This window comes from Schistocerca americana, chromosome X (assembly GCF_021461395.2).
Source record: "Schistocerca americana isolate TAMUIC-IGC-003095 chromosome X, iqSchAmer2.1, whole genome shotgun sequence".
Lineage (NCBI taxonomy): Eukaryota > Metazoa > Arthropoda > Insecta > Orthoptera > Acrididae > Schistocerca > Schistocerca americana.
In genome coordinates, this window is record NC_060130.1 from 118163467 (window position 1) to 118190333 (window position 26867).

Here is a 26867-nt window from a genome sequence, read left to right on the forward strand (position 1 = left end):
AAGTCCAACAGTTTGCTGATCTTGTAGCAAGCATCATGGTTGATTATTTGGTTCCTGATTCGTATCTTGATAAACTGATTGATGACGCAGTCAGAGAAATGTGATGTTGGAGCCAGGAGTCTGGTGTAATTATACTCCATGTCAAGTCTAATAGACAGTCGTCTGCGACTGCTGACTTGTTGAGGTGCATTAAACGCATACATCATTGAAGTACTGTACTTGGCACTGTTCCTTGACAGTGTGTATTGTTTGTCCGATGTACAATTTGCCACCATAGCAGATAATTTGATACACCCTGGCCTGGGAAGTGGAAGACTGTTTTTGATACTCCCCAGTAATGCATGTGTCTTAGTAGATGAAATCCATTGTTATTGTGGTGTTTCCGAAGCAATTGTCCTATTTTTACCGGTGGAGCCCTAGTTTGTGGCACATACAGATATGAAACATCATATTAAGACTCTGTTGAACCCTTTATTAAGGTCCAGGCATTACTGGGGTGTCAAGGATGATCTTACACTTTGCAAGGACTGGGACTATCAAATTCCCTGCTAATGTGGCAAACCATACATCCAACACACACTACACAGCGACAAAGACTGCTGCTGAGAACATCACTTGCAAACTCATTTAATGCAGCCCAACAAGTCAATAGTTGTGCAACATTGTTTGTCAGAAATACATGGCATGGAGTTCAGTTGCATCATCAAGCTATATATTGAAATATGAACCAGGAAGCAATTAATCAACTGTGGTGCTGGCTATAACCTTAGTAAAGCTTTGGATTTCATACTTGGTTTAATTTTTCAAAAGAACAAGCCTTGTAGCAAACCTAGGGAACCACCTCCTGGGATTGATGGAGCAGAGGTCAGCATGCTGGTGCATTTATGAGAGGAGACCAGGGATGGGACATCGGGCAGAAGGTGTGGGGTACGAGGTTAAAGGCATCTCCAGAGCTTTTGATGGACAGTTTATCAGGATACTGAATAATGGTAACAGGATTGATCACTGAAATAATGTGTACTGTCAGTACACCCCTGAATTATTTTATCATAAATAATGTTGTTTCATGTACCCACACATATGGGATCTGTATGTTTGAGTGTGGCACTAATGAACTGACATTACTCAACAAATCTACATGTAAGAACATTGGCACACTTCCACATGCTATAGTCAGAAAATGTATAATGTTTAATTCTTTTTAAACAGCTCAATAATAAAAAGAAAGGTATAGACAGTTTAATAGTTCTACAATGGAAGCTCCAGGTTGGAATATCAACAATATTAGGAAAGGTATAGACTGCTACTCACCATAAATATGACACATTGAGTCACACACACAATGAAAAGACTGTTACACCTTTGGCTTTTGGCCAAAGCTTTCTTCAGATAGAAAAACATACAGATATTCACACAAGCAGCACACCTCAAGCACACATGATTGCTATCGCCAGCAGCTCAGACCAGAATGCTACTGTAATGGAGAAAAAAGCAGCAATCTGTTGTGGGGCAGGGAATGGGGAGGGATAGCAGAAGAGCACAGCCTGACAGTGTGTGGAGGGGCTAGATGGAGGCATGACAAGACTGCCCGGTGCAGCATCGGAAGGCTGTGGGGCAGGAAGATGGAAGGAGGGGGGGGGGGCAGAGGAACAGGGAGAGGGAAAGACAAGTGGATGCATTTGCAGAGGGTGACACACAATGAGGGTGAGGGGACATGTATAGGGAGGAAGTGATATGACAGAGGTGGTGGAAACTGTTGGGCGGAGGGGGTGTGGGGACAGTATCTTACCATACATTGAGGCCGGGATCATTTCAGAAGCTGAGAATGTTTTAAGGATAACTTCCACCTCCACAGTTCAGAAAACCTGGTGTTGAAGTGGAGGATCCAGATGGCCCAGGCTGTGAAGCAGTGACTGAAATTCAGCATGTTATGTACAGCGATGTTGGACCACAGGGTGGTCAGCCGTTCTCTGGGCCACAGTATGGCAGTGGCCAGCCGTTCATCCTGGTGGACTACTTGTTGTTAGTAATACCAATATAAAAAGCTGTGCAATGATTGGAGTGGAGCTGGTATATGACATGACTGCTTGTGACCCAGCCTCTGATGGGGTAGAATAAGCCTGTGACAGGACTGGAGTAAGAAATGTTAGGTGGGTGAATTGGGTAGGTCTTGCACCTGGGTGTGCCACAGGCATATGATTCCTGTGGCAAGGGGTTGGGTTTGGGAGTAGCATAGGAATAAACTAGGATGTTGTGGTAGTTGGGTGGGTGATGGAACATCACTTTAGAAGGGGTAGGAAGTATCTTGGGTAGGCTGTCCCTCATTTCAGGGTATGATGATAGGTAACCAAAACTCTCATGAGGGATGTGGTTCAGCTGTTCCAGCTGAAGGAGGTATTAGGTGATGAAAGGGGGCAACCCTTTGTAGACAGTTCGTGGGAGTGGTGGGTGGATTGGTGGTGAGTGAGAAAATGGCACAGGAGATCTGTTTGCAGACTACTTCTGGGGATAGTGTCCGTGAAAGCCTTGGTGAGACCTTTAGCATATTGGACAAGGGAGTCACTACAGGTATGCTGTCTCCAGGTAGCCAGGCTGTATGGAACGAATTTTTTGGTGTGGAAGGGATGGCAACTGTCAAGACGCAGGTATTGCTACGTATCGTCAGTAAACCTGAACCAGACCAGGGGTTTGACATTGTTGGAGGCTAAGAAGGTTTCCTCTGCATGACCCATAAACAGGTTGGCATAGGGGGGTGCCATGCAGGTGCCAATGGCTGTGCCAAGGGTTTGTTTGTTTACCTCCCCTTCAAAAAACATGTAGCTGTGCATTAAGATACAGTTACTAGGGTGCGTGAGAAATGAGATAGTGGGTTTGGCATCTGAACGATGTTGGGAAAGGTAGTGTTCAGTTGGCAAGGCCATGGACATGAGTTATGTTGGTGTACAGGGAAGTGGCATCAACACTGAAGAGTAGGGCTGCAGGAGGTAAAGTGATGGGGATGGTGGAGAGTTGGTGAAGAAAGTGGTTGGTATCTTTGATGTGGGAGGCTAGATTCCAGGCAGTTGGTTGTAAGTGTTGGTCAAGGAGGGCCAAAAGTATTTCATTGAAGGCACAATAACCAGCTACAATGGGGTGTTGAAAATTGTTGGGTTTGTGGGTTTTGAGGAGCATGTAGAAGGTGAGTGTGTGGGGTGCCACAGGAGTGACAAGGGAAATGGATTGAAGGAAGAGGGTCTGGGAAGAGCCTAAGGATTTAAGCAGATGTTGGATGGGATGGGCTGGGCTGGGATGGGATGGGATGACTGTGGAAGAGCTTATAGGTGTCAGATCAGATAATTGGCTGAGGCCTTCTTCGAGGTAGTCACTGCAATTCATAATGACAGGGGTGGAATCTGTGTTTGCAGCTTGGATGATTACGTCCAGATTTGTTTTAGGAGTGGTTTACGGATGTCTTTTCTTCTGTTGGAAAATGATAGTGAGCCCAAGTTAGAGGCAAGTTATTCTTGAATTCTTTGATGGTGATCAGGGGTGAGTGGATGGTTAGTGGGGTGGGGGGTTGGGGGGTGGGAAGGATCAAGGTTAGATTGTGATATGAACTGGGAGAGGTAGGGTTCAGTATTGGGATTAGGTTGTCTTCAGTTGGAGGGATGGATGGCAAAGATGTGTTCCCATTGCATATATTGGCTGGTGCAGCATATCATGCCCCAAATTCTCACTGATAATTATAGTTATTCCTATTGATGCTATTTCCTCCCTCATCCTCATGTATTTTTACAGTTTATTTTCGACACCTACATGTGCCACACAAACTTGTCAACCTCGACGTAACCAGCCCCCTTCCCTCTCTCTTCTCTCATCCCTACATGTGCATACTCCCATACATCATTCCACTCCTTTTCTTCCATATTTTTGTACATTTCTTACGTATTTGTGTGTATTTTTACATAGCTACACATATTTTTTAAATATTTTTGTATATTTGTTCATGTTTTTATGTATTTGTGCATATTTGTTTGTGGTTTTATGTATTTGTGCATATTTTTACATAGTTGTGTATGTTTTCATGTGCCTATACATATTTTTACACATTTTTACTCTTTTCCAGCTCCCCTCACAGCCAACTAACGCTTTCATTTGCCCATTTCCATATCATTACTATTTCCCCAATGCCATCCTTGCCACAGTGGCCCCTGCTCCAGCTTTCTACACCAGTTCAGAAAATATCCCTTTCACTGGCTAAATTTCAGTCCCACATCCAGTTCCTTAAATGCTGCCTAAGTCACCCCAGTGACCTAACTATAAAAATTCATTTCTCTGGATTCTACCCCTCCTTTCACAATGACCTTCACATTTACAGATTCTTCCAGTCTGTGGCCCTCACAAACCTCGTATTGCAAAAAAATACGTCTCCACTGCGCTGGCATCCCAGAACCACCTCTGCTCCCTCCACAAGATACAGCTACTGTGCAATCCCTACTATGTACGTCACATCTCTGAAATCAAATCCATTCCTCTTCAGCACCTGGATGAGCATTCCTACTCCATCTCCATAAATTATCCAGCCTACTGACACCTTGGGGTGCCAGTATCCAACCCCTGTCTTACCCACAGTCTTCCTCCTTGTGAACCTCTCATTGCACCAAGACCCTGCCTAGCCAACCTTTTCAACTTATAACATCCCCCAAAACTCACTACCAACACTTCCTGTAAAACCAGAGCAGAAACATTTCCGGAACACTGTTGTCAACTTTTCCACCAAAATCCTTAGTCTCACAGGAGTTTTAGTCCTGTCCAAAGGCCTCACCTTCAGCACTACACCCAGATTTAACCATGTTAGACTTGTAAGAAACATACTCTCCTCCTCCTGATCCCAGCAATGGAAACACTTTTTTGCTGCCAATCCCTCAAACCAAAGCCATCCAAATACCAACATAAAACTCAGCTTCTCCCAGTTCATACCACCATCCAACCGAGATGCTCCCCCCCTCACATCCAAAAACCCTCTGGTCACCTTCCAGGAATACCTTACTTCCAACTTGGCTTCACCATCCTTCCACAATTCCCTTAAGAAGAACACCAAACTTTCAGCGGAAGAATGGACAAACATACACAACCTCAAAACAAATCCTGATCTAATCATCCTACCTGCAGAGAAAGGTTCCACCGCTGTCCTTATGAATTGCAGTGACTACCTGGCGGAAAAACTCTGCCAATTATCTGACACCTCCATCTATAAACTGTGCAGGAGTGATCCCATCCCAGAAGTCCAGCATAACATACAGTCCGTGCTTAAAGCCTTAGGCCATTCCCAGAACCTCTCCCCTCAACCCATTTCCATCCTCACCCCTATAATGCCTCACACACATGCCTTCTGTGTGCTCCCCAAAATCCACAAACCTAACAATCCTGAACGCACCATTGTATCTGGTTATTGTGCCATCACTGAATGAATTTTGGCCATCATTGACCAACACCTTCAACCAATTGCCTGGAGTCTACCCTCTCACATCAAAGATACCAACCTTCAACAACTCCCCACCATCCCCCACCCCTTTACCTCCTGTGTCCCTACTTGTTACTGTTTACATCAGTTCCCTACACACCAACATCCCTCATGCCGATTATCTTGTCACTACTGAACACTATCTTTCCCAATGTCCTTCACACTCCAAATTCACTACCTCATTCACCTTACTGACTTGATCCTAACCCACAACTACTTCTCCTTTGAATGGAAAGCATACAAACAAATCCATGGCACAGTCATGGGTGCTCGCATGGCACACTCCTATGCCAACCTGTTTATGGGCCATGTAGAGGTAATCTTCCTAGCCTTCAACAATGCCAAACCCCTGGTCTGATTCAGGTTTATTGATGATATCTTCATGATCTGGGCTCCTGGTCAAGACACACTAGGCTCATTCCTTCACAACTTCAACACCTTCTATCCCATCCACTTCACCTGGTCCTCCTCAACCTCAGTTTTCCTACTCCCTGATAGCTCCATCCACATCTCTGTCCATATTAAAACCACCAACAGTAGCTTCACTTTGACAGCTGCCATCCCATCCACACCAAAAGATTCCTCCCATACAGCCTAGCCACCTGGGAACAGAATATCTGCAGTGACAAGAACTCCCTTGCCCAATATGCTGAAGGCCTCATCAAGGCCCTCACAGGCACTATCCCCAGACATAGTCTGCAAACAGATCTCCTGTGACATTCCCCCTTACACCCAAGTCCTTTCACCACCCCTAAGAACCAGCCACAAATGGGTGTCCCATTTGTCACCTAGTACCACCCCAGACTGGAACAACTGAACCACATCCTTCGCTAGGGCTTTCATTATGTCAGCATGAAATTATGGACCATCCTACCCAAGATACTTCCTATCCCTCCTAAAGTGGTGGTCCATTGCCCACCCAACCTCCACAACATCCTAGTCCATCCCTATGCCACTCCCAACCCCAACCCCTTGCCACAAGGATTGTATCCCTGTGGAAGATCCAGTTGCAAGACCTTCCCAGTCCACCCACCTAGCACTTCTTATTCCAGTCTTGTCACAGGCTTATCCTACTCCATCAGAGGCCAGGCCACCAGTGAAAGCAGCCATGTTGTCATATACCAGCTCTGCTGCACTCATTGCACAGCTTTTTATATTGGTATGACTGACAACAAGCTGTCCACCAGGATGATTGGCCATGCCCTACTGTGGACCAGAGCATGGTTCACCTCCCTTCACCAGAGCCTCCAAATACCGCACCTGGCAATCTTTTCATGCCTCCGTCTTGTCCCTTGATGCCCTGCCAGACAGCGCTCTTCTCCCCCTCACCGCCCCATTCCAGATTGCAGCTTTCATTCAACTTTACAGCACCATTCTGGTCCAACCTGCCGGAGATGGTGGTCATTTGTGCTTGAGCTGTGCTTGCTTGTGTGAATGTTTTCCTATCTGCAGAAAACTATGACCAAAAGCCAACTGTGTAACAGTGTTTTCAATGTGTGTGTCTGCAACTCAACATGTCACATTTATGTTGAATAGCAATATATCCTTTTTCTGATCTTGTTAATTTAATAATTCTGAAATTTGAATATGAGACTTGTAAGAAAGATTATATTATTTGCAAAAGGCTGGTGTATACCACATTTAGTGTTCTTGCTTTGCAATGCTCAGTTATTAAATAACTAACTTTGTCAGTTATATATTTCAAGAAGTAGAGCTTCATGACTTGTGGCAATTTCATTTTCATGGTATGATGTATGAGCATTATGGACACAGACAGAAACTTGTCTAGTACGTCCTACTGGCAGATATATAGTATGTGAGAATTCGCACTTAAAAATTTGACAAGATGTCTTCACAGAAATATCTAAGAATTTCTGTTCCACCCTCTATGTGTATCCCATTGAGAACACAGAAATCAAATTTGATAGATTAAGGTGTGTACAGAAACAATTTTGGCAGTAATTTTTTTCATATGGCATCTACAACTGCAGTGAGAAATGGGAAAGTAATACTGTTGTGAATACAGGTGCAGATGCTGATGTTATTTGTGCTGTAGTGGAAATGCCTCTCAGAGGGTTGTCTTTCAAGAAAGACATGTTAACTTGGAGATAGGACAAAAGATCTAGTATCCACAATCAGTGACCCAGTAAAGTGAAGGAAATGTCTGAGTCTTTCAATTATGCCATTCAAGTGGTTTGTTTGGGTCTCATATTACACGACTGCAGATAGTGTAAATTTCGTGCTACGCTCGTTAACTACTGTGTGAGTTCAGAATATTATCCTAGAATATTAACAAATACTGATGCTAACACTGGAAAACTTTTTAAGAAATAAATTTATGTAGTTTGATTTCAAATATGTTTGTGTTATGAATGATAGCATAAGTTTGCAGCTGAATTCTTTTTAAATAATGTTGCATTTTCACATGAGTTATTTAGTTTGCTTCATATACTAATGAACATAAATATTTTAAAACAATTTATACTGGATACTTTTTTTTTTATTAAGGTTGCTTGCATTCAGTGGAGTTACAAAGCAACAGATGATGTTGTGAAAGTAGAAGTTTGGGATGTTGTAGACAAAGGGAAAAAGAAGACTAGATTTGATGGTTTGAAATTGGATAATGCTCAGTTAGAGGTTCCAGAAGAGCCTGCATTAGATGCAGAGTTTCTTGATGTTTACAAAGGAACTAATGGAGTGATCATGTTGATGGATATAACAAAAAGTTGGTGAGTGAGGTATTGTACATATATGGAGAGTCTTGATATTGTTCTTTGTCAAAACTTATAAGTATTGTACCAAAACTTACTGTTAGAATGACTAAAAAAATCACTCTCTGTTCCCTTTAGGACTTTTGATTATGTTCAGAGGGAGCTGCCTAAAGTGCCAAACCATATTCCTGTTCTAGTTTTAGCCAACCATTGTGATATGGCTCATCATCGCACAGTCACACCAGATCATATAGCGTACTATATTGAAGAATTTAAAAGGTGAGCCATCCATGTAATTGTGAAATTCTTGCAACTTGGATACTGCTTGAATAATTTCCATATTTAATGATTTCTGCTACCTATTTGTGTAGAGTTAAGGGGAGTTAGAATGGAAAATTTTTATCTCTCGTTTTTGGATTTTTATCTCATTATAAAATTTGTAATTTTCTGAATAAAATGATATACATATATCACTTATAAACCCACATGGGAAGTATTTTATTTTATTTTTTTAAATATAATCTACACTGGTTGAAAATGTTCAAATTTTTATGTGCATTACTTCAAAATCTAATAAAATCTGTACTTTTTTATTTATAAGGCTGTGGATTGCTGTGTTATAAAGGTTAAATTACGTGTTTGTATTGATAGCACTGTCAAAAACAGTATCGTATTGCTTCATAGTATGAACATGTGTTGTATATCGAAGTGCTAACGTTTTTCTAAACAAAAGTGATGAACAGATTGGTAAATCTCTCAAAATGTATGATGCCTAAACGAAGTGTTTTTAAGAAACATGGGTTTTATGGTAATAGATTTTCGAGTAAAGGGAAACATTGTGTTCAACATGTGGCATGTGAAGTTACAGACAATGATTTGAACAGGGAGATAAAAACAACAGAAGTCCTAGCCCACTGTTGCCCACACTGAAACAGGATTTATTGTGTGGTTTCACTCCCTGTGACACTAGTAAAGCCAGCCAGTACCCTTAAAGTGCAATAGGAAGCCTTTTAGTAGTAGTTGTTTATTAGCCACAATTTCTTCAGGACTTGATAACCTGAAAACTCTTCACACTGGAAGATTAGGTATGGTGCAGTTTTATCACCTTCACCACATAGCCTACACCTAAGAGCTTCTGTCTCTACACCCATCATTTGTAGATGTTTCTTAAAGTTCCCATGGCCTGTTGTTAGTCCTACCATGAGTTTACTGTAGCTTGCCGTGTTTTGGTTTTTGTGTCATAGTCCAATATTCTACATGCTGCCTTTTGATCTAGTTTTGATTTAAGCATCACTTTAGTGAGAGACGATGGTTACGACAGGTTCTGGTCCAGTAAGGAGTTGTCATACTTCTCCTGGCCAGCCTATCATCTGGTTTCTTACCACTGGTTCCTGAGTTTCCAGGAACCCATAGAAGGGCTTTGTGACATTCTGCAAACACCTTTGATCTCATTGCAGGGCCTGACACAGATTGCAGAGCTGCTTGGTTGTTTGAATAAGTTTAGTTGCTACAATCTGTGTAGCACCTATGCAAATTCTCTTCCACGCACACCCTGATAGTGGATGTTTTTGCCTGTAGTACCGTGGCCAGCTTTTGTAGGGAGATTGCATTCTGTGGCATAGACTGTACCCCGTATTCCCTTTCCCCAGTTCCTTTGTCTGTTTTTGACCCATTAGTAAAACAAACTCACCCTCCTGCATGGTGTCGTGGTTCATTTTTCCAGTGCTCTGTACTTTCAGTTGTTTCACTGAAAGGTTTTCTGAAACAGCTGAAAGCTATTTTATAATCATCTGGAATTTCCTCAACAATCCCTATATTGGTGTAGGATTCCATATATCATTTGGTAACGAATTATTTCCAGGTTTTAGACTGGAACCAACTGCTGCTGCCTCCATTTTAACTGCAGTTGTGATGGGGGCATGTCCAGCATCTTCTCCAATCCAGTAGTAGGTGTGCTGCTAATTCTGTGTTATGGTTAAGCCAGTGTCTGCACCTTGCCAAGCTCCTTAGCAGCCATCTTCTGTTCTAATTTGTCTCACCGTACTATAGCCCATAAATTATCATAGGTCTTATTACACTGGTGTATATCCAGTACATACTCTTGGTGTTTACACCCCAGTTTTTGAGTATGTTTCGTCTTGGAACACATATTCCTTTTGTGAGGGTCCATGATAGTTTCACTTCCAGCTTTACCCCTAGATACTTCACTACCTCCTCTATTGGTAGAGTTATGTCGAAGAACTTGAATTTCCAGTAAATGTCCTGGATATGCTTCCTCATGAACGGTGCTACAAAAGTTTTCTTGGGACAGATGCTTAGATCCTGTTTCCTGCACTGGTTTGGCACACTGTTCGAAATGAATTGTGTGCCTTTCTGTAACTCTAAGCATGTGTTCAAAGATCTTAATTCTAAAAGTCCCTTTGATGTCCAGGACAATGCAGAGAGCAATTTCCTGAAAGTGTAGTGCTTTTTCCACCTTCCCAGCAAGTTGGTGATATGCTGTTTTACATTATTTACCTGGCTGATACTCACAATGGTTTACATTCATTCCCTAAAATGCATATTAACCAGTTATTCTAATGCCTTTAAGAGAAAGGAGGACAGACTGATCAGTTTCATATCCTTGGCCATGGTAAGACCAGTTCTTCTTGACTTCAGAATGAAAACAACCTTCACCATCTACCAAGCATTAAGAATGACAGTTTTAAACATGGCTGTTTCTCAGGAACCATATATTAGTTTCAATATAGGCCTCATACTGCCAAGTGGTTGCAAATAACTTTGTGATACATTGACCTAGATTTCGACACCACTAAGGATGTCCTCATCAGAATGACTCCTGCTGCTTGGCAGACTCTAAACAATCTTTTTAGGAATCTAATTATTCCCTCTCCTGCTTCTGGCAGTAGAGCCAGAAAGATCCCACCAGGGCCTGGTGTCTTGAATGATTGAAATGTTCTCACCACCCTCGGAATTTTTTTGTTTTTGTTTTTAAATCAATGTATGCTGTGGCAGATCCCCAGACCTCCCTTCGGCTTCCTGTAAACCAGTACCTTCCCAGGACTGAATCTTGGTTTGTGTTATCTTCCAGGGTGCATTGAGAAAAGTGAGTGTTGAGAACATCCAGTATCTCGTGTGTTGTCCTTGTATACTAACCATCCTCCTTCTTTAGAGTCTTATCTTGGATTAGTTGGTATTTTAGTGACAATTGTATGAAGTGAAGTGTTGCATAGTTGTATCTTCCATCTATCACAGAGTACCTTCCGGGATGATAGGTTTGTTCGCTTAATCATAATTTGGTAAGGATCTCCCGATTTTTTGGCCATTTTCCTTTCCTTTTTGCAGTATTAAACTGTCTTTTTAACTACTTCCTTTACATTTTCAGGTTATTGTCCCACCAATGTGCATTTCTGTTCGTGTACTTGTTGGTGATAAGACAGTTTTCTAAGTTCAAGTTCATAATGACAGATGTCACTCTGTCTGCCATTTCCTCAAGATCTAGTAGATTCCTTATTAAAGTTCTGACTTCAGGTAGGTATGAGTTTAAGTCTCTCCTATACGAATCCAACTCTGTTTTCCCAGGATTCCTATAGGCCATGGTCTGTTTAGCATCCATGTCAACCTCAGCTTTATGTACTTGTGGTCAGATATGTTTGGCTCCAACGCCACATTCTGTTGTTTGACCTAACTACCCATTAAGATGGATCCAAAAGTTATGTCGATTACTTCTTCCCTTCTGATGTTCCTGAAGGTATGTTCTCTGCTCTTATTTAGGATCTCCATGTTACTCTTGAGTAAATATTTGAGAAGGTACTCACCTCTGCTGTTGGTGTAGCTGCTTCGCCGCACCAGGTTGTTGGCATTGGCATGACAACCAATACACAGTAGTTAGACAGCTGTTCACAGTTGAATTGTCAGTCTCCTCACTTCCTGGGAAGGGTAAGCAGTGTCCTCTTAAGGGCAGTAAGCTAACACCAGTGTAATTTTCCTCACACTGCCTTCCTTTTGCTGCTTCATCTTGATGGTCAGTAAGTACATGGAACAAAATTCCATCATTTTAATGACTTTAATTCCATTCTTGACATCGGGGAATGTTCTGTAGTTCCTTAGATTTCCAGCATAAATCAATCCCTTTATAAAAATTGAGTTCACAGGTCAGGTCCATATCCACCTCCTCTCCTCTCAGAAGACGACTCAGGTGGCAGCTGCCCCTTACTGTGTTACAGGTTTATCTACAACACTTACAGCTGTCTTCTTTGCCCCCATAGCCACTTCCAATGTCCTCGATTATCCTGTGAGGACCCTAACAAAAGTTTCAGGTTTTGTTCTTGCATTGCCCTCAGGGATTCTTCAACAACTTCCACCACAAGGATTAGACCATCCAATACAACCTTATGGTTGATTACCCTCCAGTTCTTTGTCAAGACCAGATGGTTCTGTGCCCATAGTTTCTCCAGAAGAGTCTTTGGAGGAGTGTCCTTAGGAAGTTTTGGTACTCCAGTCATGTCCCTATGGACTTGAAGAGCTCAACCACTGTCTGGACCAGCAGCTTCACCTCTTTCTATCGAGATATCTTCAGCGCCAATTCTGTAAGCCAATCCACAGTTCTCATCCTCCCGCAGACAAAGATTAGAGCACCTTTCTTCAGATAGGACCTCCTGAACTTGGAGACTGTACTTGTATTGTCATCGTCCCTCTCACGTGTTTTCAAAGAGAGCCATCTGAATTGGCACCTCCTGGTGTGAGGTGATGTAGGGCAAAAATATTCTGTCAAACAGAACAGCTCCTGAAACAGTGTAAGCAAAATAGGAGTTAGAATGGCAAATTGAAAGTTTTAGCAAGGTGTTGAGATGTAGGTGAAATGCACAATCAATATGATTGATCTAGAGTTTTACATTTGTTCATCAGTTGTCTTTTAAGCAGTCTTTTTTCTGTAATGATGGTTTACACAGCACAGCTCTTGGTTAGTCTCAGAATGCTCCAGGAGAAGACAATCTCTAGAGAATTGCTCTTTATGCTTTTACAGAGACTAAGAAGAAATTTTGTCAGGTTTTTTGCTTCTGTGCAATCCAAACAAGTGTTGATATGTTAGAAATATTTGTTTGTTACAGTCTTACCAATATGCTAAAAGACATAAAAATTGTAGTTTAGTTTTAATTTTTAGCAGGTTCTATGAATCATATTTGTTAAAACTTGCTACAGTGTGGAATGTGTGTGTAGGTTTAAAAATAAAAAAAAAGACATTGTATCTTTGCAGATATAATTACATTCTGGTTATTTATGTAACTGGACTTTTTAAAACCCCAATCTACAGCAAAGGTTGATAAGTGTGACCCACCCACGTTCATACTTTCTACTCAGAAATTTGTCTGTGTGGGCAGAAGGCTTTGTCAGGCAGAAATGGTTTCAATGTGTTTGTTTTTTTAAGTAGTATTCACTTCTGTGTCCTGTTTGTGCAACCATTTGCTGCTCTCTCTGATTTCTCTTATTTTATTATGATGATCATTTCTCCCTGATTAGGTTGGTGACAATAAAATATTTTCTCATTAAAAGTTAGTGATTGAAATTTCATGAAAGGATCTCGCCACAAAGCAAATCACCATTGTTTTAATGATTGCCACCCCAACTTGCTTATCATATCTGTAACACTTTCTCCCCTATTTCACAATAATACAAAATGAGCTGCTGTTCTGTGGACTTTTTTGATGTCCTCCATCAATTCTATCTGATAAGGTACCCATACCACACAGCAATACTCTAGCATAAAGAGCTAAAGAGGATAAAGAGCTAATTGTGTTTCACAAGAATGATATTTCCTGAATCCATGCAGACTGTGTCAACAAACAAGCATAGTGTAGGCTGTCTCTTTAACAGATCTGTTGCATCTTCTAAGTGTCCTGGCAATAAAGCATTATCTTTGGTTTGTCTTCCACTCAGCATTATCTACATGATCATTCCAGTTTAAGTGGTTTGTAATTGTAATTCGTAGGTATTTAGTTGAACTGACAGCCTTTAAATTTGTATGATTCGTTGTGTAACTGAAATTTAACAGCTTTATTTTCATACTCAGGTGGATGACCTCACACTTTTCATTATTCAGAGACAATTGCCACTTCTCACACCATACAGATATCGTGTCTCAATCATTTGGCAATTCTTTTTTATTTCTGGTGAGTTTGCTGATGGTGATTTACATAGATTAGGAGCAGCATAGGGCCCACAACACTTCCTTGGAAAACACCAAATATCACTTCTGTTTTACTTGATGATTTTCCATTGATTACTATGTACTGTAACCTTTCTGATAGGAACTCGTGAATCAGATTGCACAACTGAAGTGGCACACCGTAGGCACGCAATTTGATTAGAAGTCTGTTGTGAGGAACAGTGTCAAAATCTTTCTGGAAATGTAAAAATTTGGACTCAATTTGAGATCCCCTGTCGATAGCACTTATTACGTCGAGAGGATAAAGAGGTAATTGTGTTTCACGAGAATTATATTTTCTGAATCCATGCAGACTATGTGTCAATAGATACCTTCTAGGTAATTTGTAATACTCAAACACAGTATATGTTCCAAAATCTTACCACAAATTGATGTCAGTGATATAGGTCTGTGATTCAGCAGATTACCCCTACTTCCTTTCTTGAGTAATTGTGTGATCTGTGCAACTTTTCAGTCATTTGGTATGGATCTTTCAATGAATGAGCAGTTATGGTTGCTGAGTATGGGGCTATTGTATTGGCATACCATGAAAGGAACATTATTGGTATATTATACGGACCACAAGACTTGCTTTTATTAAGTGATTTAAGCTGCTTTACTACACTGAGGATATCTACTTCTAAGTTACTCATGTTGGCAATTGTTCTTGATTGGAACTCTGCGATGTTTGCTTCATTTCTTTGGTGAAGGAATTTCAGTAAACAGTATTTCATATCTCTACTTCAGTGATGCTGTCATTGGTAATATTACCATTAGTATGCACGGTGAAGGTATTCATTGTGTGTTGCTGGTGGTGTACTTTACATACGAGCAGAATTGCTGTTGATTTTGTGTCACATTTCAAGAGGGAGTTTCATTGTGGAAGCTATTAAAAGCTTCTTGCATTGAAGTCTGCAATGCATTGAAGTTTCCAGCCTCAGTAAAACATGCCAGTCATATTGAGATTTTGTGTTCTTTTAAATTTGGCATACATTTTTATTTCCTTCTGCAACATTGTTCTGACCTGTTTTGTGTACCATGGGGGATCATTACCATCTTTTATAAATTTATTTGGCATAAATCACTCAATTGTCTCAGATACTAATTCTTTGATTGTAACCCATATTTTGTCTACAATTAAATAGTTAGTTGGGAAGGAATGTAGTGGACCGATCAGGGGACACGAGGGACATGCTGGATGTATCCATCATCCCCAGCCCACTGTCCAGCCATCCACAGCTATGCCCACTGGCAGCAGCATCAGTATGCGTGACCGAAGGCGGCACCACCTAGAGCCGTGAGTGAAGGGTCAGCAACTCGGTGCACATCTTTATATGAGGATTCCTTTTGTCGTATTCCCGCCACGTTTAATTGTAGACGAGTTAAGTTTTATTGCAACTAGGGCAACCTCTGACATTTATACTGTTGTGTGATTTGAAGAGTTGTTGGACTCTAACCCAGGTGTGTCCAGTTGATGGGATGTATTTATGTAAGTCATCTTTTTGTAAATTTTTAGACTATAGAACCAATGGTTGTTTCATATTTTAACTATGTTAAATAATTGGTACAAGAGGTAGTCATAAAGTTTTAATTATCACATTAAAATAGTTATGTAATTAATTTGTTGTATGTTTACAGATATTGTCTGCAGTCCTGGTGCACATTTAAATTACCATGCCACAACACTGTAGCACAGTAGAGGTCTGCAAATAGGGCATTTTGTTCGCTAATAATCATTCGAGCTCACCACACTCGAGTACAATTGTTGGAAGCAGGCTGGCTGTGGTCAAATGAGGTGCCGTGGGTGAGGATAGAGGCCACCCAGTCTGTTCCACTTGCCGTGTTGCTGTTGCAACCATTTTAGTGGCAGCTCCGTGTGTCTGCAGGGTGGTATTGCTACTGACATACTCCCATCAGCCAATGGAACTACACTCAGAACAATTTAGTTATGCTGTAGATGTATATTCCTGGGTGACAGTGTCTAATTGCAACATCATAGTTATCCATAAGAGAAAGTAAGTTGTTTTATTCAATAACAAAAATTTGGAAGCACTGCGAAGTTTCGCAGAACAACTTTGTAACGATAGTTGGCCTTGTAATGAAAGATCATATTGCCCCTCTGTGGAACCATTGGCATGATTTTATTGTGCTGCATAACTACATACTGTAAGATTCAAAACACGCTTTTTCACATACTCTCCATTTCTTGCTTCAAGCATGCCTGTATCGAATGTATGTCACCAGTTTTCTTCATGAAACAGACCGTATCTGTGACGGCATAAGTAATGGAATAAACCAATGCAACCTCATTTATCAAATAATCATCGTCAAACATGTGTTTCAGGACTGGGTTCAAAAACACTTCAAATGCATGCATAATGCTGAAAGGATTGCAATGCTTTGCATACATTAGCACCTTGCTGGGTGGCAATGAAATCTTATTAAAATGCTGGTAATTTACTCGAAGCATTCTGACTAATATTTCCTCATTCTAGTTCTTGTCTCCAATACTATATTTTGTAGTGCCTAATCTTGACAAAAAGTGCACAGTAATAGACACAGTAATAGATGGGTAACACGTTTTACAATGTTTGTCGCTCCATAAATTCCCTGTACATCCACATGCTTTCACACCTATGACCTGGATAATGCTGGGTGTCATACTCCCCCATATTTCAACAGCTTGTCCTTGATGTTTCGTGCCACTGTCATAGGATGTTGGAGATGTCTGTGTGTCCCAATTCTGAACTGATGTTTACAAACTCATGACATTAAGCACAAAATCCTACAACTAATATTAATGTAAATGGCTGAAGATCTGTGATGCAAGTTTCTATGCACCTTTTTAATTGCCATAACTGTCACTGAAACTTGTAATGCTTCAGAACTTACACTTTGTCATGTTCTGCAGATGTGTGCCTTCAGATGTGCGGTGGCATATCTGTAGAGACAGGAGAGCAAAGCATTTGCGACGATACGTGTAACTGACATCTTTATCAGTCACTAATGAAAATCTCTTCCGAACATTTTGACAACTACCACCTTCCACACTCAGGATATATTCTTTTGAATCAAGTTTTACTTTTGCACTGTCCTTTTATCTCATATTCATGCACCTCAATCCTACAATGGATGTTCAGGTAACTATAGTAGATGGGCTAGCAATTTGAGCACAAAATGATCAAACGAGCATCGAGAAAGTTGAATGGAGTTACTACCAACGGCAAAATAGGCTGTATTGACATCTGCCAGGCTTATGTGGAACTACATGCACTTAGAAATTCGAGTGAACATAAACTTCAGATTGACATTTCTATAGCACACTGCTAGAGGAGTGAAAACACATTGCTGCAGCCCATTGATGAAGTGGAGTATTGTATGGTAATTCATTTTGAAGGAGAACAGTGCTGCAAAAATCCAGCTAAAGAAGTCATCTGGATTGATCTGAGACAGATGCAACATTTCCACTGTTCTGGAAACAAATTACCACACAATGCTCCGCTTTATCAGTAAGCAATGTCATTTTGTTTTGGATCCTTCAGTGGCATGCTACCGTACTGCAGTACTGTGACACAGAAATTTTTGTGTGTACCAGGAATGTGATATGTACCTTTAAACAAACAAACATTCAGTTATGTAACTTTATTTTTTTAAAGTGATAATTAAAACCTTATGACAACGTACTGTATGTATTCCAGGCAAACATTTGAAACTGACTTTACAGGCAAAACTGTGCAATAATGGAAACAATATAAAGCAATGTTTTAAAACATCCTATGTTAACCGATGTGGTCCACTGGCTATTAAAACTGCAACAAACATCAAACTGGCATGAAGTACACTACATGCTTGGATATATAAATGATTAACATTTCAGTGAAACTGGAAAAGTAGGTAGGAGTAATGCCATTTATACTCTGTGTATAAGGGAAAATCACACAGTGGGTTTTGTTTGTTAGTTTCATGTTCCATGAATAATTTTGCTTGACTCATTTTACATTCACATCGCAAATTAATTTCTAAATATGGCTACATGCTGTACAATTACAAGTGCCTTTTTTTTAAATACACAGATGTTACTTAGTAATACCTGCTAACCACGTTTTAAACATTACAATAAAAGAAATTCTACTGTGGAATAGGAGGAGTTGTCAAGGAGAAACTTTTTTAGTTTGTTTTCAAATTTTGGTTTGCTGTGTGTCAGACATTTTATACCACTTGGTAAGCGATAACAAATTTTTGTTGTGGCATTGTGAACCCCTTTTTGTGCTACAGAAACTTTAATGTGGAGTAATGAGTGTCATTTTACCTTCTTGTGTTGTAATTATATACACCATTGCTCCTCTTCAACTGTAGTGGGTTATTTACAGTAAACTCCATAAGGAAATAAAGTACTATGAAGCAGTAGTCAGAATGCCAAACTCCTTAAACAGATGTCTACAAGATTATCATGGAGGAGCACTAAATATTATTCTTATAGCATGTTTTTGAGCAACAAATACTTTCTTTCTTAAAGAGGATTTACCCGACAACACTATTCCATATGACATGTTGTTGTTGTGGTCTTCAGTCCTGAGACTGGTTTGATGCAGCTCTCCATGCTACTCTATCCTGTTCAAGCTTATTCATCTCCCAGTACCTACTGCAACCTACATCCTTCTGAATCTGCTTAGTGTATTGATCTCTTGGTCTCCCTCTACGATTTTTACTCTCCACGCTGCCCTCCAATACTAAATTGGTGATCCCTTGATGCCTCAGAACATGTCCTACCAACCGATCCCTTCTTCTGGTCAAGTTGTGCCACAAACTTCTCTTCTCCCCAATCCTATTCAATACTTCCTCATTAGTTATGTGATCTACCCATCTAATCTTCAGCATTCTTCTGTAGCACCACATTTTGAAAGCTTCTATTCTCTTCTTGTCCAAACTATTTATCGTCCATGTTTCACTTCCATACATGGCTACACTCCATACGAATACTTTCAGAAATGACTTCCTGACACTTAAATCAATACTGGAAGTTAACAAATTTCTCTTCTTCAGAAACGCTTTCCTTGCCATTGCCAGCCTACATTTTATATCCTCTCTACTTCGACCATCATCAGTTCTTTTGCTCCCCAAATAGCAAAACTCCTTTACTACTTTAAGTGTCTCATTTCCTAATCTAATTCCCTCAGCATCACCCGACTTAATTAGACTACATTCCATTATCCTCGTTTTGCTTCTGTTGATGTTCATCTTATATCCTCCTTTCAAGACACTGTCCATTCCATTCAACTGCTCTTCCAAGTCCTTTGCTGTCTCTGACAGAATTACAATGTCGTCGGCGAACCTCAAAGTTTTTATTTCTTCTCCATGGATTTTAATACCTGCTCCGAATTTTTCTTTTGTTTCCTTTACTGCTTGCTCAATATACAGATTGAACAACATCGGGGAGAGGCTACAACCCTGTCTTACTCCCTTCCCAACCACTGCTTCCCTTTCATGTCCCTCGACTCTTATAACTGCCATCTGGTTTCTGTACAAATTGTAAATAGCCTTTCGCTCCCTGTATTTTACACCTGCCATCTTCAGAATTTGAAAGAGAGTATTCCAGTCAACATTGTCAAAAGCTTTCTCAAAGTCTACAAATGCTAGAAACGTAGGTTTGCCTTTCCTTAATCTTTCTTCTAAGATAAGTCGTAAGGTCAGTATTGCCTCACGTGTTCCAGTGTTTCTACGGAATCCAAACTGATCTTCCTCGAGGTTGGCTTCTACTAGTTTTTCCATTCGTCTGTAAAGAATTTGTGTTAGTATTTTGTAGCTGTGACTTATTAAACTGATAGTTCGGTAATTTTAACATCTGTCTACACCTGCTTTCTTTGGGATTGGAATTATTATATTCTTCTTGAAGTCTGAGGGTATTTCGCCTGTTTCATACATCTTGCTCACCAGATGGTAGAGTTTTGTCAGGACTGGCTCTCCCATGGCCGTCAGTAGTTCCAATGGAATATTGTCTACTCCGGGGGCCTTGTTTCGACTCAGGTCTTTCAGTGCTCTGTCAAACTCTTCACGCAGTATCATATCTCCCATTTCATCTTCATCTACATCCTCTTCCATTTCCATAATATTGTCCTCAAGTACATCGCCCTTGTATAGACCCTCTATATACTCCTTCCACCTTTCTGCTTTCCCTTCTTTGCTTAGAACTGGGTTTCCATCTGAGCTCTTGATATTCATACAAGTCGTTCTCTTATCTCCAAAGGTCTCTTTAATTTTCCTGTAGGCGGTATCTATCTTACCCCTAGTGAGATAGGCCTCTACATCCTTACATTTGTCCTCTAGCCATCCCTGCTTAGCCATTTTGCACTTCCTGTCGATCTCATTTTTGAGACGTTTGTATTCCTTTTTGCCTGTTTCACTTACTACATTTTTATATTTTCTCCTTTCATCAATTAAATTCAATATTTCTTCTGACATTACTGACTACTGACATTACTGACTAAAAATATGCAAAATATGTCAACTTACTGATTAGTCTCTCCCTATGATTTTCAAGTGATTCTAAGTGAAAATGTGGCAGAACTAAGTTGTTTTAGGAGTTGCAAAATTTGCTTTTTCCACTTTAAAATCACATCAATATGGGTGCCTAAGAATGTTGAAGTTTCCACCCTATTTATTATTTCCTCACCATGTGTTACACTTACTTATCTTTGGCATAGTACCCCTGTATGTGCAGAATTGAATGTGTTGTGTCTTTTGAAAATTGCGGGATAGATCATTCACTGAAAACAAGTCAACAATACTTCTAAGAACATTGTTATCCATTTCTTGTGTTTCCGTTTGTATGATACACCACCTTCTCAAAAATTCTAGAAAATGATGTTAGAAGTGAAGCAGCTCGGTAGTTATTGACAGGTCCCATCACCTTACTTAACACACTATGTACAGAATTATGCAGGAATAAAGGCAAAAAGTTCTAAATTCTATATTGGTGTCATTTAAGGGTCAAAATAAACATATACTGTTAAAAATCCATTAAGTCATGTTTATATAATATATTTTGTGATGATACATATTTGTTACACTAGGCATTTAAGGATACCGATAAATTAAATTTTATCTTGTGAATAATAATGTTTATACTTTTTTGACGTATGAAAATATTTAAGAATTTGAAACTTCTGTTCCTCATAGTTTTTATTCTTTATGAAGCTCCAGAAGACAGTTCCATTTCTTCTCGATGCACAAATTAACGTTACACATCTGATGGCAGATAACTGATGGACTTGCTTTGCAATTTGGCAATCTGCCTCTCTTCATAGACACAGCTGGCCAATGTCCCAACATTGTCCTGACAAATAACCTTTTGGGGAGCTGGCATTGATGAATGCCCTGTTTTCTACTTCTTTGCTTATTCAGTATCTACACTTGAAGGAGGTTTTTATTTTATTTTTATTTACACATCAAGTTCCATAGGACCAAAATGAGGAGCAAATCCCCAAAGTCATGGAATGTGTCAGTACATGAAATTAAAACACAAAAGTAATATCAGATAAAAGTAAATGTTTATAAACCCAAAAAATGCCAATCCATAAGTTTAAGTAAACACAATCAACAATACAGCAGGAATCAGCTTAATTTTTCAACAAACTCCTTAACGGAATAGAAGGAGTGACCCATGAGGAAACTCTTCAGTTTCAATTTGAAAGCGGTTGAATTACTGCTAAGGTTTTTGAATTCGAGTGGTAGCTTATTGAAAACGGATGCAGCAATATACTGCACATCTTTCTGCACAAGAGTTTAGGAAGTCTGATCCAAATGCAGTTTTGATTTCTGCCGCGTATTAACCAAGGGAAAGCTGCTTATTCTTGGGAATAAGCTAATATTGTTAACAAGAAATGACACTAAGGAACATATATATTGAGAGGCCAATGTCAAAATACCAGACTCGTGAACAGGGGTCGACAAGAGGCTCGTGAACTTACAGCACTTATTGCCCGAACCGCCCGTTTCTGAGCCAAAAGTATCCTTTTAGTATGGGAAAAATTATCACAAAATATAATAACATATGACATAAGCGAATGAACATAAGCAAAGTATACTAATTTTCATGTCGAACAATCACTTCCTTCAGATACCGTTCAAATAGTAAAAATGGCAGTATTAAGTCTTTGAACAAGATCCTGAATGCGGGCTTTCCACGACAGCTTACTATCTATCTGAACACCTAGAAATTTGAACTGTCCAGTTTCGCTAATCATATGCCCATTCTGTGAAATCAAAACAACAGATTTTGTTGAATACTGTGTTAGAAATTGTAAAAACTTAGTCTTACTGTGATTTAGCATTAGTTTATTTTCTACAAGTCATGAACTTAGGTCATGTACTACACTATTTGAAAACAAGTCAATGTTGCACACAACATCCTTTACTACTTTTGTGGCGGCGTTTGTAGCGACAAGCAATTCGCTGTAGAAACGGCTTACGAAGTCACCGCCACACTTTTAATAGCGGGCCGACCGGTCCGCTGGAACAGTGAACAGAAAGATGAAAACCCAAACACTCTGATTAAATAAAAGTTGGTACTTATCTTTATTAACGAAGATACAGAAACACAGTAGTGAACTCCGTGTCTACAGAGATCTGTCTAGTTCGAGTCGGAGCGGCTAGGTCAGCGTCGGCTTACGACAAACAACAACTCTGCTGCGATGAACACACAACTGACTAGCAAGTACACAATTCGGTGGCGAGTATACAACTGAGCGGCGAATACAGAACTGCCCTAGCGCTCGCGACTCCAGCGCTTAAGAACCCAGAAGCCAGCGGTGGCGCGCGCAGACTTGCGGCGATTTCCTGTCTCGCTGGCGCTGCTTATGCGGACGGCGTCCGGACTTTGATGCTGCCAACCTTTTGGCAGCGGGCTCGGGTGGCATTACTGGCTAGGATATAACACTCCTCCCCCCCAAATCGCCAAATCGCCGCACCGTCGTTGAAGAATGACGTGGCGAGCGTCGACGGTGGGGGAGGGGTCTGGCCGCAGGCGTAGCGGACGAGACCGGGGCGGAGACTGTTGTCGGTGGCAGTCCCCGGTCCGCACCCCAGCATTGGCTGCGTGGGGCCTCGGGAAACACCGACTGAAAACCGAGGTCAGGGTGCACGCCTGTGACCACGGGCGCAGCTTCTGGTACTGGACGCGACGGGGCGTCGGGACCCACGAAGAGAGGCAGCGTCCCCTGACGCTGCGTCGACAGCTGCTGAGTGGGCGCCGGACAAGGCGCTGCGGTGTCAGACTCCTTGGGGGTGCCCAAGGAAAGCGGCTGCAGGACAGGCTGCACAGCCACCACTTGGGAAGGGGGCCCGGCTGAGGGGTCGACGTCCATCTGCTCCGAAGGCGGTGGCGACTGAAGAGGGACCACAGGCGCCGGAGCGACCACCTGGGGTGCTCCCGGATGAAGCTGCGCGGGAGGCAGCAACGGGATGGGCTGTCGGCGTGGTAGCGGCGACGGCTGCTGCTGCTGCCCTGGGGGCGGCAGCGAAGTCGGAAGGCGCGGCTGGAACCCGCCGCGGACCAAATCTGCGGACAAAGAACGAGCGGCAGAATCCGGGCGGCCAGCGCGGCGCAACTGGTTCTGATGCCTCCTGTGCACCCCAGTAGCACCTTGAACAGTATAAAAACTGCGACCCTGGACACTTATCACAGTACCACGTTCCCAACGACGGTGACCGTGATAAACTCTGAAAAAAAACGGCGTCCTTGCGCTGAAAACGCATGCGATGCTCAGAAGCGGCGGGTCGATCCGGGGGGTGCAACAACCGTAGTAGGGTGCGATGACGACGGCCGTGGAGAAGCTCCGCAGGCGAAGGGCCGTCGCGTGGCTTGGTCCGGTACGACGACAGGAACGTGATGAGGGCCTGCTGACGAGAGTGCGTAGCACGAAGGCGGTCCATATGATCCTTGAATGTGCGTACAAAACGTTCCGCTGCACCATTCGATTGAGGGTGGAACGGTGGAGTAAGAACATGGCGAATGCCATTGGCAGAACAAAAACTTTCAAATTCAGCAGAGGTAAATTGTGGACCATTGTCAGACACTAAAACTTCTGGAAGACCCTCAATACAAAAAATTGAAGTCAACGCCTGTATAGTTTGTGCAGACGTTGTAGACTGCATGGGCACAACAAACGGAAAATTACTAAATGCATCTATCACGATGAGCCAACGAGAATTCCAATATGGACCAGCGAAATCAATATGTACTCGCTGCCAGGGACCGGCAGGGCGTGCCCACTCAAAATAGCGTTGAGGCGGAGCAGCTTGGTGTTCGGCACACGTCGAACAATCTGTAGACATCTGCGTAATCTGCTTATCAATGCCGATCCCTGTACAATGACGGTGGGCAAGCTGCTTGGTGCGGACCACTCCCCAATGACCTTGATGCAACAAGTCGAGGACCTTGGATTGGAGCACTTGGGGAACCACTACACGAAGCTGGTCATTCTCGGTGCGTAACAGCAAAACTCCGTGCGAAACAGACAACAGATGACGTTGCGGATAATAGCGACGAACCACAGGATCCGATATGTCCTTTGCCTTGGACGGCCAACCACGTTGAACAAAACGTAATAGTAAACTCAGATGAGGATCCGTAGCTGTCTCACGTGCCACCTGACGATAATCAATCGGAAAATCCCGGAGGGATTGATGCCCATCGGCTCAATCTGATGGCAAGAGTCGTCAGAGAAATCGAAGACATCATCCGCAGCAATTGGCAATCTAGAAAGCGCGTCAGCGTTTGCATGCTGAGCTGTAGGGCGATACAGTATCTCATACTGGTATTGTGATAACAAAAGAGCCCAACGTTGTAGTCTCTGAGCTGTCCGCTGAGGAACTGGTTTATACGGATGAAACAGTGACGTCAGGGGCTTGTGATCTGTTACTAAATAGAATGGTCTACCATAGAGGTAGTGATGGAATTTTGTGACACCGAACACAATAGACAACGCTTCCTTGTCCAATTGGCTATAATTACACTGAGCTTTGTTTAGCAATTTAGATGCGAATACAATAGGACGTTCGGTGTTACCGACTCAGTGAGACAACACAGCACCGAGGCCGAAAGAAGAGGCATCACAAGCTAACACCAGAGGCTCGTTAGGGTCGTAATGGACCAGACAACGATCATTCAATAAAGCCTCTTTAAGCTGCTGAAAGGCTGATTGGCAATCAGCTGACCACACAAACGGAACATTCTTACGGCGGAGACGATGCAACGGTGCAGCAATCTGTGATGCATTAGGTATAAACCTAATATAATATGTCAATTTGCCAAGAACTGCTTGCAATTCATGCAGATTGCGAGGGGCGGGCAAATCACGAATAGCTGCTAAATGTGACTGGGAGGGATGAATGCCTTGAGCATTAATAACATGTCCCAGATACTCCATCTCCGTAAGGAAAAATGAACATTTATCGATGTTGCAACGTAGGCCTGCCTGAGACAACACTTTAAACAAACACTCCAAATTACGGAAATGTTCAGCAGGCGTCCGACCGGACACAACAATATCGTCTAAATAGTTGCAACACGATGGCACATTAGCCAGAAGTTGTGACAAAAAACGCTGAAAAACAGCTGGAGCTGACGCACAACCAAAAGGCAAACGCAGAAAACGGAACAACCCCAACGACGTGTTTATGACAAAATACTGTTGTGATTGCTCGTCGAGGGGCAATTGCAAATATGCTTCACGGAGATCAATTTTGGAAAAGAAATGAGCTTCCCCTAACTTATCCATCAGCTCGTCCGGTCTAGGCAAAGGAAAAGAATCAATGACAGTCTGAGGATTAACTGTCGACTTAAAATCAGCACACAAACGTAACTTGCCAGACGGTTTCTTTATAATAACTAAGGGAGAAGCCCACTGGCTCGCTGAAATGGGTTGAATAACACCGTCGTTTTGCCAACGACGAAGTTCATCTTCTACAGGTGCCCGGAGGGCGTGAGGCACTGGACGAGCACGACAAAATCGAGGCTGAGCATTATCTTTTAACGTAATATGAGCGGCAAAGTTCGCAGCACAACCTAGTTCGTCTTTAAATAAGTCACTGTATTGCTTACACAAATCGGTTATGCTGTCTTGAGGAACAACAACAGAATTAATTTGCAACACATTGTCTTGGATAGACAAGTCAAACAAGTCAAAACAGTCTAATCCGAAAATGTTTACACTGTCTGTAGTGCGGAGCACTGTGAATGAAACTGTTTTTGTATTGCCACGGAATGTGGCTGGCACGCTACATACACCTAACACAGGAATTTGTTCTCCACTGTAAGTAGCCAAAGAATGTTTTGCCGCTGAAAGTTTAGGGCGGCTGATAGCCGCATACGTAGCACTATTTATGAGAGTCACAGACGCACCAGTGTCTAATTGAAAATTGAAGGTCTTATCCTGGATGCGTAGCTTCA

General features: G+C 41.7%; 1 protein-coding gene across 4 annotated transcripts in view; it reads left to right on the plus strand.

The window, feature by feature from the left end:
* LOC124555162 (rab-like protein 6) overlaps positions 1 to 26867 on the plus strand; it is a 194564-nt gene that overhangs the window by 60898 nt on the left and 106799 nt on the right. For all 4 annotated transcript variants that reach the window (XR_006968521.1, XR_006968522.1, XR_006968523.1 and 1 more), the window contains exons 4-5: positions 8012 to 8232; positions 8353 to 8493. Coding sequence is in view for 1 of the 4 variants with exons in the window: in XM_047128983.1 (XP_046984939.1) it covers positions 8012 to 8232; positions 8353 to 8493 (362 nt within the window). In the remaining 3 variants the exon portion in view is untranslated. The remainder of the gene's footprint in view (positions 1 to 8011; positions 8233 to 8352; positions 8494 to 26867) is intronic.